The following is an 18,088-nucleotide window of genomic DNA, read 5'->3' on the forward strand; positions in this document are numbered from 1 at the left end:
AAAACTGATCCGGCAGGTCTTAAGATTGAGAAGTCACCACAGCGCCTCGTTGTCGACGGGAACATCGCCTCCCACTGAAGAATATTCCGCCTTTATGAGACACCAAAGTATCAAATCTGGGATTTGAACTCTGGTGGGCTGGGGGTGCCACTGCCCTCCTAACCATCCAACCACAGGTTGGTTCTCTTGTCTTTTAGTTTCCACATGTGTTGCTTCATGTAACTTGATGTTCGATTAATTAAATATGTGGTTGCTCTCAAAAGAAATAGATGAAGCATTACTCTCTTCGATCCATATTATTTCTCATTAAAATGGATGTATCTATAATAAAAAAAATTAGATACCTTTATATTATCAAGTAATATGGATGGAAGGGGTAGTAAATTTTAACTCAGGATTCAGAACCTGTAGAAAACGATTACGGTTGGCGTTCTTCCCATCTCTGCTTGCCTTGCCGTCTCTGACAAAACTCCAAATCTCTCTCTCTGCGGGCGTGCGGGCGGCGATGGAGAGCCCGTCCTCGGCGGCGTCGCGGGTGGACTTCTACGGCTTCCTCGACCGCATGCGCCGCCCCGCCGCCGCCGGCCTCTTCCGCTCCATCAAGAGGTCAGCCCACCCCACCCGCCGTCCCCCCACTGAATTCACACACTGCTTACCTCGATCAACGATCATGGCCTCCTCCCCCTCATACGGATCTAACCTTGCTAACCCTAACGCCCGCAGCTTCCTCGCCTCCCTCTCGCTCGACGCCGAGGTGGACGGCGCCAGGGTCCAGGCCTTCTACGCGGCGATGGAGGCGGCCTTCAGGGAGCACCCCCTCTGGGCCAACGCCACCCACCAGGAAATCGACCACGCGCTCGAGGTCTCAACATTCCCTGCCGAATTTCCATTATGTTTCCCGTCGCATCGCATTGAATCGAACGCCTCTGAACATACATCCCCTGCTGAATTTCCTTTCTGTTTCTCGTCGCTCGCGTCGAGTTGAATCGAACGCCTCTGCTTTGATTCTGAACAGGGCCTCGAGAAGTACATCATGACCAAGCTCTTCGACCGCACCTTCGCGGCGTCGGCGGAGGACGCGGCCGCCGACGCGGAGGTCTCGGAGAGGATCGGCCTCCTGCAGCGGTTCGTCAGGCCTGAGCACTTGGACATACCCAAGGTCCTGCACAACGAGGCCTCGTGGCTGGTAAGACGGTCTGCTCTCTTCTCAGTTGGGTTTCAGGCTTTAAGCTCATCTCATGTGGAAACACTAGGTTCATGTTGCAATCGGAGATGTTTCGGTTTGCATGTGGCCTTACAGACTGCATTGTCATGATTTAATCTTGTAAATTGACCGTGTAACTCTAGGTTTCACAATACGTGTCTACTTATCTGGATAGCTTTATAGACCAATCAATAAATTTAAAGAATTGTCTTCTGGACATCTTGCAGAATACATGGTAGGCCTGATTGAAGATAGTTACTACTTGTTATTCAGTTCCAGATTCTCTTGTTACGTTGCTCATGGTTTTTTCTTTGAATTGCATAGTAAAATGTCACTGTTTTGTATCGGGCGGCACCTAACTGGTTCATCGACATCTATAGTTTTCTTATACTCCACGTTAATTTCAACTTTCCAGTTTAGGTTTGACAATATGTGTCTACTTATTTGGATAGCTCTATACACACCAATCAAATAAATTTAAAGGATTGCCTTCTAGACATCTTGCAGAATATATGGTAGACCTGATTGAAGATAGTTAATTGTTACTCTGTTCCAGTTTCTTTTGCTAGGTTGCTCATGTTTTTTCTTTGAATTACATAGTAAAAAGCCATTGTTTTTGTATGGTGCGGTACCTAACCGGTTCATCAACATCTGTAGTTTTCTGATACTCCACGTTAATTTGAACTTTCCAGTCTTAGAACCATGGCTCGAGCTAACTCTGACCTCACATGCCACTCTAGCTTGCAGTTAAAGAGTTACAGAAGATCAATTCCTTCAAATCGCCACGGGAAAAGCTTCTATGTGTTATGAGCTGTTGCCAAGTCATCAACAACTTGCTGCTAAACGCGTCGATGTCAAATGACCGAACACCATCTGGGGCTGATGAGTTTCTTCCAATTCTCATTTATATTACTATAAAGGCAAGTTTCTCTTTCTACGATGTTTTCATTCTTGCTCAATTGTTCTCATTAAGATTTGTAGCAATGAACCAAAAATAGTATTCTTTAGACTTAGCTGTTTAGGATCTGTAGTTAGGGTTTTGAATCAGAAGAAGTCTTCAGTCTTCACCTCTTCATTAATATTATGTTTGTTGTTGCTAAAATGAGAAGCACTGCTTATAAAATGCAACGTGATCCTTGTTGATGCCTACTTTCACCTTTTTGGTAAATATTATATTGTAAGTGACCAGGCTTGCTCGCTCATTGTCCTTTTGTAGTATTGAAGGATTCGCTGGTTATTGTTGGCATCGCCACTAGATTCCATTTTTCACTCAATTTTAATTTACCACACGGCAGGAGATTAACATTGAGTCTTCAGTTCCATTTAGTCATCGCTATAAACTGTGAAAAAGAGTACCTTCAGTTCCCAATTTAGTTATGTTCGCATTGTGAAGTGAACTTGTCGTGATCTTACAGTGCAATTAAATTGCATAATCTGTTTTCATTGGTGCTGTTCGTTGTCACTTGAAGTTATTTTCCCCTTTTCTGAACGATTATCAATTATAATTTTAATTTTGGCTTCCTTGGATTTCACCAATGTACATGAGAGTCTGTAGGGACTAGGGAGGATATAAGTTCACACCAATATGTCTTCATGTCTTTGTGGTACTTTGTTTTATCCACCTTAGGAAGAACTAGAACCTGTTGTTTTTCATGTTTTTTACTAAATTGAGTACATTTGACAAACTACCTGAAAAACTAATGCAGGCCAATCCTCCTCGTCTGCACTCAAATCTGAAGTTTGTTCAGCTTTTTAGAAGAGAAACTAAGCTTGTTTCTGAAGTGGAATACTATCTCACAAACCTCATTTCAGCAAAGATGTTTATAGTTAATGTTGATGGCCACTCGCTATCCATGGAAGACAATGAGTTTCAGATGCATATGGAAACTGCAAAACTAGGTACTGAAATATGTGTTGCAAGCCTTAGTAGTCCGCAAGGGTCGGCTACATCTACGAGGGGACTACAAAAGCAAACTGATACAGAAGGTCCGTTGTTAACAGTTTCTGCTTATTTGAAACAGTTTGGCTTAGTATAAGTTTTTTTTCAGGCATATAAGGTTTCCCCTGTGCATAATGTTGTTTCTTCTGGTCTTATGTACTCCCTCTGTAGCATATAGAAGGAAATATCAACAATCACAGTATTGAATAAATATACTGGATCTATTGATATTGATTTGGTATTGTAGATCTTAATTATTTAGCATATATAATTGGTCAAACTTAAAAAGTGTTGACTTTTTGACTCAAATTGGGGATGGAGGGAGTAAGAACCAATGTACCTACTCCAGCATATATGCTCAGTGGCTGTAAATGAACTTTCTTTTCTGAAACTATATTATATCTCTAGATTTCTTTCTATTGGTTGTCATGCTCTTCGTCCGCTCGACAATTTAGGTTCAGTTTTGTTTGATTTTGCTGCATAATCACAATCTTTCAGTTTAGCAGGTTCCAGATTCCCTTTCATGGACTCGGAAACTGAAAGTTTGACTCCAGCAGAACTCAAGCAGCTGCATGGGCTCTACAGGCAAGTAGTCACCAGATACACATCGCTGTCTAAAGCTTTAAGGAAGTTATCCATAGACGAGGATCAACTCCTTGCATCAGTAGATGACGATCCCTGAACTGATGCGAAGATGCTGTCCAGAGACGGTATCGGTTGATTTACAAAACTACCTCCATATCCATGTCACTCACACGGTCACACCCGTGCGATGGTGTAAAACATGTGTACAAAGTTTTCCATCAGCTGGAAGAATACGCACGAGGTTTGATGCCATGCTTGCTCGTGCTACTGCAATCAATGCACCCACAACAAGGACCCAAGGATGGGCTACAGGTATGACCGTAAAGAGACTTCAGAGATTAAGACACATGTTTGTTCCTTTGTGAGCTGCCTAATGGGTAGCCTTTTGCAACATCTCTGCAGACCGGATGTTCTTCTCGTCATACCTTCAGAATAGGCATTGGGTGTTGCATGTAGCAGCTGCAGGTCTTATCCGTTTGAAGTTCTCCGCGCTGAGAGATACACCCTCTTCCTCGGTGCGTCTGCCTGCGGCATCGCAAGTGACACGTCCTAGTTACCTGTGCCTCCGGTCTGCTCATGTTTCGGGTTGGTTCATTCCCCCGATAAGCATCTGTCGAAGTTCTCCTCATCGGCTCTGCACTCAGCTGCAGACTGATGCTGCTGCAACCCATACCACCTGCCTAATCTGGTCTGCTTTTGCTTTGTTTGGCAATCCCTTAATATGCATCCGTGGAAGTTTCCTACATCAGTGCTGCGGGCAGCTGCAGATTGATGCTGCCGCAACCCATACTACCTGAGTAGTCAATCACACCTTGCTACAGTACGGCTGGCTCCCAGTTGGGTCTTTCTCTCCTGGTCTTTCACTTCTGGACAGCTGCTGGCAAAGACATTTTGTCAAGGAAGGACAAATGTCTGAAGCTTTATCGCATGTTTGTTTGCTTTTTTGTATGTTTGAGTTTTCAAAGTTGTGTCTGACAATGTTCTGTAGTGTGTTGAGTACTTTGAGAACTTCATGTTGTACCGCGGACAGGGTGTAACGCACTGGTATGGTAACATAAGTCTGAAGCTACGAATGCGCTAGTACAAGTAACATTTTCCTGATCATGTAAAACTTCAGCAACATGCAGATTGTAATTTCATACCTCGGTGCTAATATGATACCTATCATGTAGGTCCTCTGCAATCTTCCATCTCTGTAGGGATTGACCTGTTGAAACTGGTACTGTATAAACTAAAAGGCATTGCTAGTATTACAAAGTGACAGAAAGAACAAAAACCCCGTGTCCTGAGTACAAAGTTTGCTGAACTTTGTTGTATTTGATGTTTCTATTCTTCTGTAATATTTTGGATACAAAGCATTTGAACTGTAATTGAATCAAGACTGATTATTCATACAGAGGTCATCCTGCTATGCAGAGGCCGGGTGTAATTGCTTTTTCAGTAATAAAGCGCCCATTTTCGAAAAACGCAGTTTCAAACAGAAGAAGTGGAAGGGACAAAGCTAAGGAGGGATGTTTTAGCAGAAGGGCCCTGTACTAAAGGCCAATATATAATACTGTACAACCCAATGAAGAGTCCGAACATGCATAGTTATAGATGAGATGGTAGCAAGCAACAAGGGGATCAATCATTGTGCACGCTGCGTGAGGTCGTTGTTGTTATCCGTTTGATGTACTCAGCTTTGATTTTCTTCAGCGTCACAACCACATCACGCATTGTTATCCTCTCGTCCGGTGACTCGCTGGAGCAGAGCAAACCAAGCTCAAACACCGACGCGAGAAAGCCATCGTCCAAGCTGCAGCTAGAAAGAGAGGGGTCTTGCAATAGCTGGCTACCACTAACAACCTGGACAAGATCTGTAGGAAGTGCCCATTGAACCCATTGCCTAAGGGTTAGTTGCGCACCGAACATACTGTCGGTCGGTCTCCTTCCGGTGAAGACTTCAAGGAGCATTATCCCGTAGCTAAATACGTCGCTCTTCCGTGATGCTTTTCCAAGTGATCCGTACTCTGCACGAGAATACAAATTAAATGTAGTTGCACAACCATGTTAATTTGAGTCGAATCATAATTTATCAACGGTCTAACTAGAAATTAGTTGAGCTAGCTAATTAACTACCTGGTGCCATGTACCCAATGGTTCCAGGCATGCTCGAACTTGTCATGGAGTTGTCATCTAGAAGCAACCTTGCAATGCCAAAGTCCGCCACATGCGCCGTCATCTCCTCGTCAAACAACACGTTGCTAGGCTTCAAATCACAGTGCAATACCAGCTCGTAGTGCTCATGGTGTAGATAATCCATGGCCATCGACACATCGAGCATGATCCCTAGTCTCTCAAGGAATCCCAAGTGCATTCTTGTACTCTCAGACCCGTGAAGGAGCATCTCTAAGCTGCCATTTGGCATGTATTGAAGCACTAGTGCTCTGAAGTCAAGGTTGGAACATGTGTTAAGTATCCTTATCAGGTTGCGGTGTCGCGCCATACGAAGCACTCGACACTCCACGTCGAAACTTTTGATGGCATGCTCTAGCTGCATGTCAATAACTTTTATTGCGACCACTAACCCACTGCTGATTTGCCCCTTGAAGACTTTTCCAAAGCTTCCGGATCCCAAGATATTTTCTTCACTGAAACTATTGGTGGCGCGAACAAGCTCATGATATGAGACTCTTTGATGGCCTACTACATCAGTTGGATCAACATAAGCTTTGTCTTCTCCTCTCTTAATTTTCTTTCTGAACCATATGTACATGTAAATGGCAATGGAGCCAAAAGCTAATGTGAGTGTTGGGAGTATAAATTTCAACAAGTGTCTATAATTTGGGTGAGAACTTTCAAGGCATGGTAAAATTCTCAGTCGTGGAGCACCACATAGCCCAGCATTCCCAATAAGAGATTGCAATGTGAGGTTTGAGAAAACACCTCCCTCAGGTATTGGTCCTTCTAGTCTATTATACGAGAGGTTCAAAATTTCCAAATAGGTAAAGTTGGCAAGGAACATGGGAATAGTACCAGATAGATTGTTATATGAGAGGTCTAATGATGCTAAGTCTTTTAGTTTTTTGAGTGGACCCGGAATTGAGCCTTTGAAGGCATTACATGATAGATTTAGGTAAATTAGCATCGTAAGTTCCCCGAATGATTCTGGGATGCTTCCTAACAAGAGATTGGAAGAAAGGTCTATTTGATATATTTGAGTTAGACTAGAAACATCAGCCGGTAGTTTACCAACAAAAGAATTATGAGAAAGATTTATTTCAATAAGTTTATCTAGGTGGAAAAGTCTTGCAGGTATTGCTGAACTTAACTGGTTCTTAGACAAGTCAATGTATTCTAAGTTACTAAGATTACCGAAGTTGTTTGGTATAGAGCCCAAGAACTTATTTGATTGGAGAAACAACTGTTCTAGAGTCCCGAGCATACCCATCTGTATTGGTAAATGGCCTAACATGTCATTGTAAGATACATCAAGCAGCATGAGATTCGCCAACATACCTACAGATTGTGGGATTGGCTTGGTTAATAGGTTGTTAGAGATTTCTATCCATTCAAGGCTGCTTATGTTTGAAATTGCTACCGGAAGTCCGCCTGTTAACTTGTTGTAACCTAGACCAAAAGTGACTAGTGAAGTGAGATTCCCAACACTGCTAGGGACGAAGCCTGTGAAAGAATTTCCATATAGATAAAGTGTCTGGAGTTGTCTGCACTTGGAAAGGTCCGAGAAAAAGTCTAGGTTTCCCACGAAATTATTTTGTGACAAATCAAGCCAGTACAGAGCTGTATTTTCTCCAAGTGTTGGTGGTACTTGGCCAGACAAGTGATTTCCCCGCAAAGATAGGTAAGACAATTTGGATAAGTTACCGAGGGAAGCTGGAACTTCACCTGTCAATTGATTGCCTGTAAGATGCAGTGATGTGAGTTCTTGCATAAGACTTAATTCTGGTGGAATCTCCCCGGTTAGATTGTTGTTTTGGAGTTCTAGTATAGTAAGTTTTGTGAGATTGGTTAGGGCCACCGGGATCGATCCAATAACGTGATTAAAACCCAAATAAAGCTTTTCGAGGTTGGACAAGTTGGCTAACCATGTTGGCACGACGTCCACAAAAGAATTTCCAGACAAAAACATTACTTGTAGATATTGGCATGATGCAAGCCCTGATGGAAACTGACCGGAAAAATTGTTACCAGCCAACCCAAAATATTCTAACTTTGGGAGGCTGAAACTTTGATTGTTTGGAAACGTTCCGCCCGTTAGGTTACTGTTTCGGGAGAGTGCTATGCCTCGCAGCATAGACATGTTGTACATGCCCCGTGGTACTGTTCCCGACAGTTGATTAACCTCTAGTACTAGGTACTCAAGCATGGATAGGGATGCAATGGAGTGCGGTATAGGACCTGATAGACTGTTATTTCCAAAATGGATGAACGTCAAGGAAGGTGTGTTGTTGAACAAATTCGATGGTATTTGGCCAATCAAGTCATTTCTGGCTAGAGAGATCTTCCTAAGGTTGTGCATATGCACGAGCATCTTAGGAGGGATTTGGCCTGACAATTGGTTCAAAGCAAGACCCATAATCTCAAGCCTCGTGAGGTTCCCTAGGGCGGCAGGTATGCCATTGGATAGGCTGTTCCCTTGAAGACCGAGATATCTAAGACGGTGTAGCCTACCCAGTTGAACTGGGATGGAGCCAGTGAGATTGGTGTAGGTGAGGTTGAGACTGGAGAGGAAAGAGAGGTTACCGACGTGAGGTGCGATAGATCCAACAAGAGGTACATGCGGCAACGACAGAGCGGTGACGCGTTGTCTGCGCCGGCTGCATGAGACACCGACCCAATGGCAGAAGGAGGTGCCGGGGGTCCAGTTGGTGGCCAGGATGCGGAGAGGGTCGGCGAGCTGGGCTTTGAAAGCCAGCAGGGCGGCGAGGTCGGTGTCGCTGCCGTTGGTCGGACTGGGAGAAGAATACGAGACGGATGAGAGTAGGATTAGTAGGAAGATGACGGGAATGCGGGGAGACATTGTGTTGGTGGTGGTGGTGGTGGGTGAGGCCATTGAGCTGTTTACCAGCCTTGTGTGGGTGCACAGCTAGCAGCGGTAGTGGTGAATTTATATGGTTGCTCGGAAAAATATCACGCTTCTCTAAGCCACAAGTGCACCGATCACCTTGCCAGGTGCCAGCATTGCTAAGTCCTTGCCCGAGCGACACGGAAGCCAGCAGTCCAGGAAATGCCGAAAGATCAAGAGGACAAAAACCACTACTAATTATACTAGCTAGTCAAAGGATGGCCGATAACAATCTTCGGCAGCTGTGAATTTAGTTACATCGAGAGTATAGCTAATAGCGGCATGGGTTTTCTGCAGAATCCGCCCTTCTCTAAGCCACAAGTGCATCCGTCATTCCATGGGATCCATCACATTGCCAGTGGCCGCACGGCAAGGCAAGCATGGCAACAATGTATGGAGCTCTAGAGGCCAGTCTGGCCACAGCTTTACATCGTACTAGACTAGTAGACTGGCCTCATTTCAGCAAATACAGAAAATATGCTGCGTGCGTACTTAGTAGTCAAATGCTGATCAATCAATATACTGGGATTTTCAAGGAACTCTCGTTTTGAGGACTTTTACGGAGGCCACTGCGCTCAAATCTGAAGTTTGTTCAGCTCTTCCGAAGAGATACTAAGCTTGTTTCTGAAGTGGAATACTATCTCACAAACCTCATTTCAGCAAAGATGTTTACGGTTAATGTTGATGGCCCTCGCTATCCATGAAGAAAATGAGTTTCAGATGCATATGAAAAATGCAAAACTAGAGTACTCAAATATGTTTTGCTAGCCATAGTAGTCCGCAAGGGTTGGCTACATCTACGAGGGGACAACAAAAGCAAACTGACACAGAAGGTCTGTTGTTAACACTTTCTGCTGATATGAAAACTGTTTGGTTTAGTGTAAGTTTTTATTCAGGCATATAAGCTTTCCCTTTACATAATATCTGTACTTCTGTTCTTATGTACACTGCCTCTGTCCCCAAATAGGTGGTATATACATTTGGTCAAAAAGTCAATACTTGCTAAGTTTAACCAAATATACAAGGGAATATCAACAATCACAATATTGAATAAATATACTACAAAATATATCTTATGGTGGATCTATTGATATTGATTTAGTATTGAATATTTTCATTATTTAGTATATATAACTGGTCAAACTTAAAAGGTGTAGACTTTTTGACTCAATTTGGGGACGTAGGAAGTAAGAATTAATGTACCTAGCATATACTCAACTCAGTGGCTGTAAATGACTTTTTTTTTCTGAAACTATAGATTATATATCTCTAGATTTCTTCTTAGTGGTTGTGATGCTCTTCATCAGCTTGAAAATTTAGGTTTGGTTTTGCTTGCTTTGGCTGCATAATACAAATCTTTCAGTTTAGCAGGTTCTAGATTCCCTTTCATGGACTCTGAAACTGAAAGTTCGACTGCAGCAGAACTCAAACAGTTCCATGGGCTCTACAGGCAAGTAGTCACCAGATACAGGTCAATGTCTAAAGCTTAAAGGAAGTTATCCATAGACGAGGATCAACTCCTTGCATCAATAGATGATGATTCCTGAACTGATGTAAAGATGCTCGCCAGAGACGCTATCGGTTAATTTACAAAACTGCCTCCATATCCACGCCAGTCCCTAGTAAATCTTCTTAGTGGTTGTGATGCTCTTCATCAGCTTGAAAATTTAGGTTTGGTTTTGCTTGCTTTGGCTGCATAATACAAATCTTTCAGTTTAGCAGGTTCTAGATTCCCTTTCATGGACTCTGAAACTGAAAGTTCGACTGCAGCAGAACTCAAACAGTTCCATGGGCTCTACAGGCAAGTAGTCACCAGATACAGGTCAATGTCTAAAGCTTAAAGGAAGTTATCCATAGACGAGGATCAACTCCTTGCATCAATAGATGATGATTCCTGAACTGATGTAAAGATGCTCGCCAGAGACGCTATCGGTTAATTTACAAAACTGCCTCCATATCCACGCCATCGGTTAGTTTTCCATCAGCCGGAAGAATACATGGGAGGTTTGATGCCATGCTTGCTCGTGCTACTGCAATCAATAATGCACCAGTACAAGTAACATGTTCATATCTCGGTGTTAATATGATAGCTATCATGTAGCTCTTCTGAAATCTTCATCTCTGCACGGATCTAACTTTTGAATTTTGTAGTGTATAAACTAAAATCCATTGTTATTTGGCACACAATCTTGTACAGAGTGATAGAAAGAACAACAACCCTGTGTCCTGAATCAAATTTAGGCAGGGACTTCCCCTCCCGATCTTCCTAAAAAAATGTAAATCCAGATTAAAATGGCTTGCTGAACTTTGTTATATATGATGTTTCTATTCTTCTGTAATATGAATACAAGGCATACAAATTGTTTTTTCGCGAAAACGCAAAAGACTTGCGTTTCTATGCATTGATAGATAGAAAGAAGGTCATATGTACATGTCCACAAAAGGACGAACACCCCGCACTACAACTCGACCCAAGAAAGGAGACCTAGTCTAGGGGAAGATCTGGCGGACACCCCGGGCTCTCGCGTTTGCCCACTGTTGCGCTTCGGTCTTGATGTCGCTGAGCAGGGAAGGCACCGAAGGCTGTGCGTTGTCAAAAATCGCAGAATTCCGGTGCTTCCATATCCACCACGCCGTGAGCATGATTATCGACGATGTACCTTTACGCAACTGCCAAGGAGCGGTCCGCACCACCTGCGACCACCACTCCGCGAAGTCCCCCTCCGAAGAAGGAGGCCCAGAGGTGGATCGGATCAACGAGAGGACCTCGAACCAGACTGTCCTTGAGAATGAGCATCCAGTGAGTAGGTGCGTCATAGTCTCCTCGGATTGGTCACACAGCGGGCATTTGGGCGCATGTGGCAGGCCACGACGCGCCAGCCTCTCACCCATCCAACACCTGTCGAGGCAGGCCAGCCAGATAAAGAATTTCACCCTAGGGGGCGCCCAAGATCTCCAGTTCAGCTCCCATGATGGTGAGGTGATCCCCCCTAAAAGAGGGCCTCATAGCAAGAATGGGAGGTGCACTGGCCATCCGTCGTCCAAACCCAGACCATCGTGTCATGTTCCTCCGAAAGCTGGACCTCCCTAAGCCTGCTCCATAGTTGCACATATTGCCATAGTGCAAGGGCGCTAGGTGCTCCAGCTATGTCGGGGATCCAAGTGCGGTCTACCAGTGCCTGACGCACCGTACGCATCTTCATGCGCCGTTTAGGAACCAATGCGAACACCTCCGGCGCCATCTCCTTGATGGATCTGCCGTCCAGCCATCGGTCCTCCTAGAAGAGAGCGGACTCTCCGTTACCAACCGTCATCGAGGTGGAGGCCGCAAAGATGTCCAGCTCCGCCTTCGAGAACTGCATGTCCAGCCCGCGCCACGGACGTAGGGGGTCAGTGCGCATCCTCCACAGCCAACGCACCCTAAGGCTTATGGCCATACGTGCCAGGTCGGGGATCCCCAGCCCGCCTAAATACAGCGGCCGGCACACCCTTGCCTAGTTCACGTGGCAGTGACCTCCATTGGCCTCTGCCCGGCCCACCCAGAGGAACCCTATACGTCTCCGACGTATCGATAATTTCTTATGTTCTATGCCATATTATTGATGATACCTACATGTTTTATGCACACTTTATGTCATATTCGTGCATTTTCTCGGAACTAACCTATTAACAAGATGCCGAAGTGCCGTTCTCGTTTTCTGCTGTTTTTGGTTTCGTAAATCCTAGTAACAAAATATTCTCGGAATTGGACGAAACGAAGACCCGGGGTCCTATTTTGCCACGAACCTTCCGGAAGACCGAAGAGCATACGAAGTGGGGCCACGAGGTGGCCGGACCATAGGGCGGCGCGGCCAAGGAGGGCCCGCGCCGCCCTATGGTGTGGGCCCCTCGTCGGCCCCCCGACTCGCCCTTCCGCCTACTTAAAGCCTCCGTCGCGAAACCCCCGATGCGAAAAACCACGATACGGAAAACCTTACCGAGACGCCGCCGCCGCCGATCCCATCTCGGGGGATTCTGGAGATCTCCTCCGGCACCCTGCCGGAGAGGGGATTCATCTCCCGGAGGACTCTACACCGCCATGGTCGCCTCCGGAGTGATGAGTGAGTAGTTCACCCCTGGACTATGGGTCCATAGCAGTAGCTAGATGGTTGTCTTCTCCTCATTGTGCTTCATTGTTGGATCTTGTGAGCTGCCTAACATGATCAAGATCATCTATCCGTAATACTCTATGTTGTGTTTGTCGGGATCCGATGGATAGAGAATACCATGTTATGTTAATTATCAAGTTATTACATATGTGTTGTTTATGATCTTGCATGCTCTCCGTTACTAGTAGAGGCTCGGCCAAGTTTTTGCTTTTAACTCCACGAGGGAGTATTTATGCTCGATAGTGGGTTCATGCCCGCATTGACACCTGGGACGAGTGACGTGAAAGTTCTAAGGTTGTGTTGTGCTGTTGCCACTAGGGATAAAACATTGGCGCTATGTCCGAGGATGTAGTTGTTGATTACATTACGCACCATACTTAATGCAATTGTCTCGTTGCTTTGCAACTTAATACCGGAAGGGGTTCGGACGATAACCTGAAGGTGGACTTTTTAGGCATAGATGCAGTTGGATGGCGGTCTATGTACTTTGTCGTAATGCCCAATTAAATCTCACTATACTTATCATGCCATGTATGTGCATTGTTATGCCCTCTCTATTTGTCAATTGCCCGACCGTAATTTGTTCACCCAACATGCTTTTATCTTATGGGAGAGACACCTCTAGTGAACTCGTGGACCCCGGTCCATTCTTTTAATACTGAAATACAAATCTGCTGCAATACTTGTTTTTACTGTTTTCTCCGCAAACAATCATCTTCCACACAATACGGTTAACCCTTTGTTACAGCAAGCCGGTGAGATTGACAACCTCACTCGTTTCGTTGGGGCAAAGTACTTTGGTTGTGTTGTGCAGGTTCCACGTTGGCGCCGGAATCTCCGGTGTTGCGCCGCACTACATCCCGCCGCCATCAACCTTCAACGTGCTTCATGACTCCTACTGGTTCGATTAATCCTTGGTTTCTTACTGAGGGAAACTTGCCGCTGTGCGCATCACACCTTCCTCTTGGGGTTCCCAACGGACGTGTCAACTACACGCATCAAGCAAATTTTCGGCGCCGTTGCCGGGGAGATCAAGACACGCTGCAAGGGGAGTCTCCACTTCCCAATCTCTTTACTTTGTTTTTGTCTTGCTTTATTTTATTTATTACTTTGTTTGCTGCACTTATATCAAAACACAAAAAAATTAGTTGCTAGCTTTACTTTATTTACTATCTTGTTTGCTATATCAAAAATACAAAAAAATTAGTTTACTTGCATTTACTTTATCTAGTTTGTTTTATTTACTACTGCTAAAATGGCCAACCCTGAAAATACTAAGTTGTGTGACTTCACTAGCACAAATAATAATGATTTCTTATGCACACCTATTGCTCCACCTGCTACTACATCAGAATTCTTTGAAATTAAACCTGCTTTACTTAATCTTGTCATGAGAGAGCAATTTTCTGGTGTTAGTTCTGATGATGCTGCTGCCCATCTCAATAATTTTGTTGAACTATGTGAAATGCAAAAATATAAAGATGTAGATGGTGACATTATAAAATTAAAATTGTTTCCTTTCTCATTAAGAGGAAGAGCTAAAGATTGGTTGCTATCTCTCGCCTAAGAATAGTATTGATTCATGGACTAAATGCAAGGATGCTTTTATTGGTAGATATTATCCCCCTGCTAAAATTATATCTTTGAGGAGTAGCATAATGAATTTTAAACAATTAGATAATGAACATGTTGCTCAAGCTTGGGAAAGAATGAAATCTCTCGGTTAAAAATTGCCCAACCCATGGATCGACTACTTGGATGATCATCCAAACCTTCTATGCAGGACTAAATTTTTCTTCGCGGAATTTATTGGATTCAGCTGCTGGAGGTACCTTTATGTCCATCACTCTTGGTGAAGCAACAAAGCTTCTTGATAATATGATGATTAATTACTCTGAATGGCACACGGAAAGAGCTCCACAAGGTAAGAAGGTAAATTCTGTTGAAGAATCCTCTTCCTTGAATGATAAGATTGATGCTATTATGTCTATGCTTGTTAATGGTAGGACTAATGCTGATCCTAATAATGTTCCGTTAGCTTCATTGGTTGCTCAAAATTCTAGACCACATCCTCGCTAATGGTAATTCTTATGGTAGATATGTTTCACCTAATGAGGAAAAGATGTTAGAAATTGAAAGGTCCACCAAGAGCTTTATGCAATCACAAGTATGAGCAAAATAAATTGTTTACTAAAACTATGAATGAGCAATCTACCTTGTTGAAGAAAATAGGAAATCAACTTGAAAATTTGAATATGGAGATTTCCGGGTTGCAAACTAAACTTGCAAATGTCGAAGACCGAATCTCATACATGTCCGCGTCACAATCTTCTTTAATTAATAAAATGGCTGCTAAACCTGATGATATTGAAAATAAAATTGTTACTACAGCAAATGCCATCCAAGTTAGAATTAATGAGAATATAAGATTAATGGCTGAACTGCGTGCTAGGTGGGATAGAGAAGAAAATGAAAAACTAGCTAAAAAGGAAAATGTAGCTAAAGTTTGGACTATTACCACCACTAGCAATGCTAATAATTCACATGTTGCTGCACCTCCTACTATCAATGGTAAAATAATTGGTGTTGGCAATGCTTCTACTCCTAGAGCAAAGCGCGCAAAATTACCTGAAACTGCTAAAACTCGTCGAAACTGCTTGTGATAAAACTGCTGAAATTTTTTCCAACATTGGGGATGATAATCCCATTGCTTTAGATTGTAATGATTTAGATTTTGATGATTGCCACATCTCTGAAGTTATAAAGTTCTTGCAAAAACTTGCTAAGAGTCCCAATGCTAGCGCTATAAACTTGGCTTTCACAAAACATATTACAAATGCTCTCATAAAAGCTAGAGAAGAGAAACTAAAACTTGAAACTTCTATTCCAAGAAAGCTAGAGGATGGTTGGGAGCCCATCATTAAAATGAGAGTCAAAGATTTTGATTGTAATGCTTTATGTGATCTTGGTGCAAGTATTTCGTTATGCCTAAAAAAGTCTATGATATGCTTGACTTGCCACCATTGAAAAACTGTTATCCGGATGTTAATCTCACCGATAATGCTAAAAAGAAACCTTTGGGGAGAGTTGATAATGTTCATATTATGGTTAACAATAACCTTGTCCCCGTTGATTTTGTTGTCTTGGATATTGAATGCAATGCATCTTGCCCCATTATATTGGGAAGACCTTTTCTTCGAACCGTTGGTGCTACTATTGATATGAAGGAAGGTAATATTAAATATCAATTTCCTCTCAAGAAAGGTATGGAACACTTCCCTAGAAAGAGAATGAAGGTACCTTATGATTCTATTATTAGAACAAATTATGATGTTGATGCTTCATCTCTCGATGTTACTTGAGTTACACTTTCTGCGCCTAGCTGAAAGGTGTTAAAGAAAAGCGCTTATGGGAGACAACCCATGTTTTTACTCCAGTATTTTTGTTTTATATTTGTGTCTTGGAAGTTGTTTACTACTGTAGCAACCTCTTCTTATCTTAGTTTTATGTTTTGTTGTGCCAAGTAAAGTCTTTGATAGTAAAGTAAGTACTAGATTTGGATTACTGCGCAGTTACAGATTTCTTTGCTGTCACGAATCTGGGTCAAGCTCCCTGTAGGTAGCTCAGAAAATTAAGCCAATTTACGAGCATGATCCTCAGATATGTATGCAACTTTCATTCAATTTGAGCATTTTCGTTTGAGCAAGTCTGGTGGCCTAATAAAATCCATCTTTACGGACTGTTCTGTTTTGACAGATTCTGCCTTTTATTTTGCATTGCCTCTTTTGCTATGTTGGATGAATTTCTTTGATCCATTAATATCCAGTAGCTTTATGCAATGTCCAGAAGTGTTAAGAATGATTGTGTCACCTCTGAACATGTGAATTTTGATTATGCACTAACCCTCTAATGAGTTGTTTCGAGTTTGGTGTGGAGGAAGTTTTCAAGGATCAAGAGAGGAGTATGATGCAATATGATCAAGGAGAGTGAAAGCTCTAAGCTTGGGGATGCCCCGGTGGTTCACCCCTGCATATTTTAAGAAGACTCAAGTGTCTAAGCTTGGGGATGCCCAAGGCATCCCCTTCTTCATCGACAACATTATCGGGTTCCTCCCCGAAACTATATTTTTATTCCGTCACATCTTATGTACTTTGCTTGGAGCGTCGGTTTGTTTTTGTTTTTTGTTTTGTTTGAATAAAATGGATCCTAGCATTCACTTTGTGGGAGAGAGACACGCTCCGCTGTAGCATATGGACAAATATGTCCTTAGGCTCTACTCATAGTATTCATGGCGAAGTTTCTTCTTCGTTAAATTGTTATATGGTTGGAATTGGAAAATGATACATGTAGTAACTCTAAAATGTCTTGGATAATTTGATACTTGGCAATTGTTGTGCTCATGTTTAAGCTCTTGCATCATATACTTTGCACCCATTAATGAAGAAATACTTAGAGCTTGCTAATTTGGTTTGCATATTTGGTTTCTCTAGAGTCTAGATAACATCTAGTATTGAGTTTTGAACAACAAGGAAGACGGTATGGAGTCTTATAATGTTTACAATATGTCTTTTATGTGAGTTTTGCTGTACCGTTCATCCTTGTGTTTGTTTCAAATAACCTTGCTAGCCTAAACCTTGTATCGAGAGGGAATACTTCTCATGCATCCAAAATACTTGAGCCAACCACTATGCCATTTGTGTCCACCATACCTACCTACTACATGGTATTTATCCGCCATTCCAAAGTAAATTGCTTGAGTGCTACCTTTAAAATTCCATCATTCACCTTTGCAATATATAGCTCATGGGACAAATAGCTTAAAAACTATTGTGGTATTGAATATGTACTTATGCACTTTATCTCTTATTAAGTTGCTTGTTGTGCGATAACCATGTTTCGGGGACGCCATCAACTATTCTTTGTTGAATATCATGTGAGTTGCTATGCATGTCCGTCTTGTCCGAAGTAAGAGAGATCTACCACCTTAATGGTTGGAGCATGCATATTGTTAGAGAAGAACATTGGGCCGCTAACTAAAGCCATGAATCATGGTGGAAGTTTCAGTTTTGGACATACATCCTCAATCTCATATGAGAATAATAATTGTTGCCACATGCATATGCATTAAAGAGGAGTCCATTATCTGT

At 42.9% G+C, this 18,088-nt stretch overlaps 2 protein-coding genes across 3 annotated transcripts; one reads left to right on the top strand and one right to left on the bottom strand.

Annotated features, from left to right (window-relative positions):
• The first annotated feature begins 497 nt into the window (after positions 1–497).
• Positions 498–4,911, top strand: LOC124680583 (vacuolar protein sorting-associated protein 9A-like). 2 transcript variants are annotated; one of them, XM_047215649.1, is made up of 7 exons: positions 498–606; positions 724–862; positions 1,016–1,186; positions 1,945–2,124; positions 2,911–3,190; positions 3,650–4,040; positions 4,131–4,911. In XM_047215649.1, the coding sequence occupies exons 1-6, from the start codon at positions 506–508 to the stop codon at positions 3,823–3,825; spliced, it is 1,047 nt and encodes a 348-aa protein (XP_047071605.1). In that variant the 5' UTR covers positions 498–505; the 3' UTR covers positions 3,826–4,040; positions 4,131–4,911. The 2 variants fall into 2 exon arrangements, with proteins under 2 accessions (XP_047071605.1, XP_047071606.1); XM_047215650.1 differs by lacking the exon at positions 4,131–4,911 and having other exon boundaries at positions 3,642–3,753.
• A 331-nt stretch (positions 4,912–5,242) lies between these two features.
• LOC124680575 (probable LRR receptor-like serine/threonine-protein kinase At3g47570) lies at positions 5,243–8,930 on the bottom strand. Its single transcript, XM_047215636.1, has 2 exons — positions 5,847–8,930; positions 5,243–5,737 (listed from the first exon to the last, which is right to left on the bottom strand). Exons 1-2 carry the CDS (start codon positions 8,779–8,781, stop codon positions 5,352–5,354), a joined length of 3,321 nt encoding a protein of 1,106 aa, XP_047071592.1. The 5' UTR covers positions 8,782–8,930; the 3' UTR covers positions 5,243–5,351.
• Positions 8,931–18,088: the final 9,158 nt, after the last annotated feature.

This window comes from Lolium rigidum, unplaced genomic scaffold, assembly GCF_022539505.1.
Source record: "Lolium rigidum isolate FL_2022 unplaced genomic scaffold, APGP_CSIRO_Lrig_0.1 contig_20309_1, whole genome shotgun sequence".
Lineage (NCBI taxonomy): Eukaryota > Viridiplantae > Streptophyta > Magnoliopsida > Poales > Poaceae > Lolium > Lolium rigidum.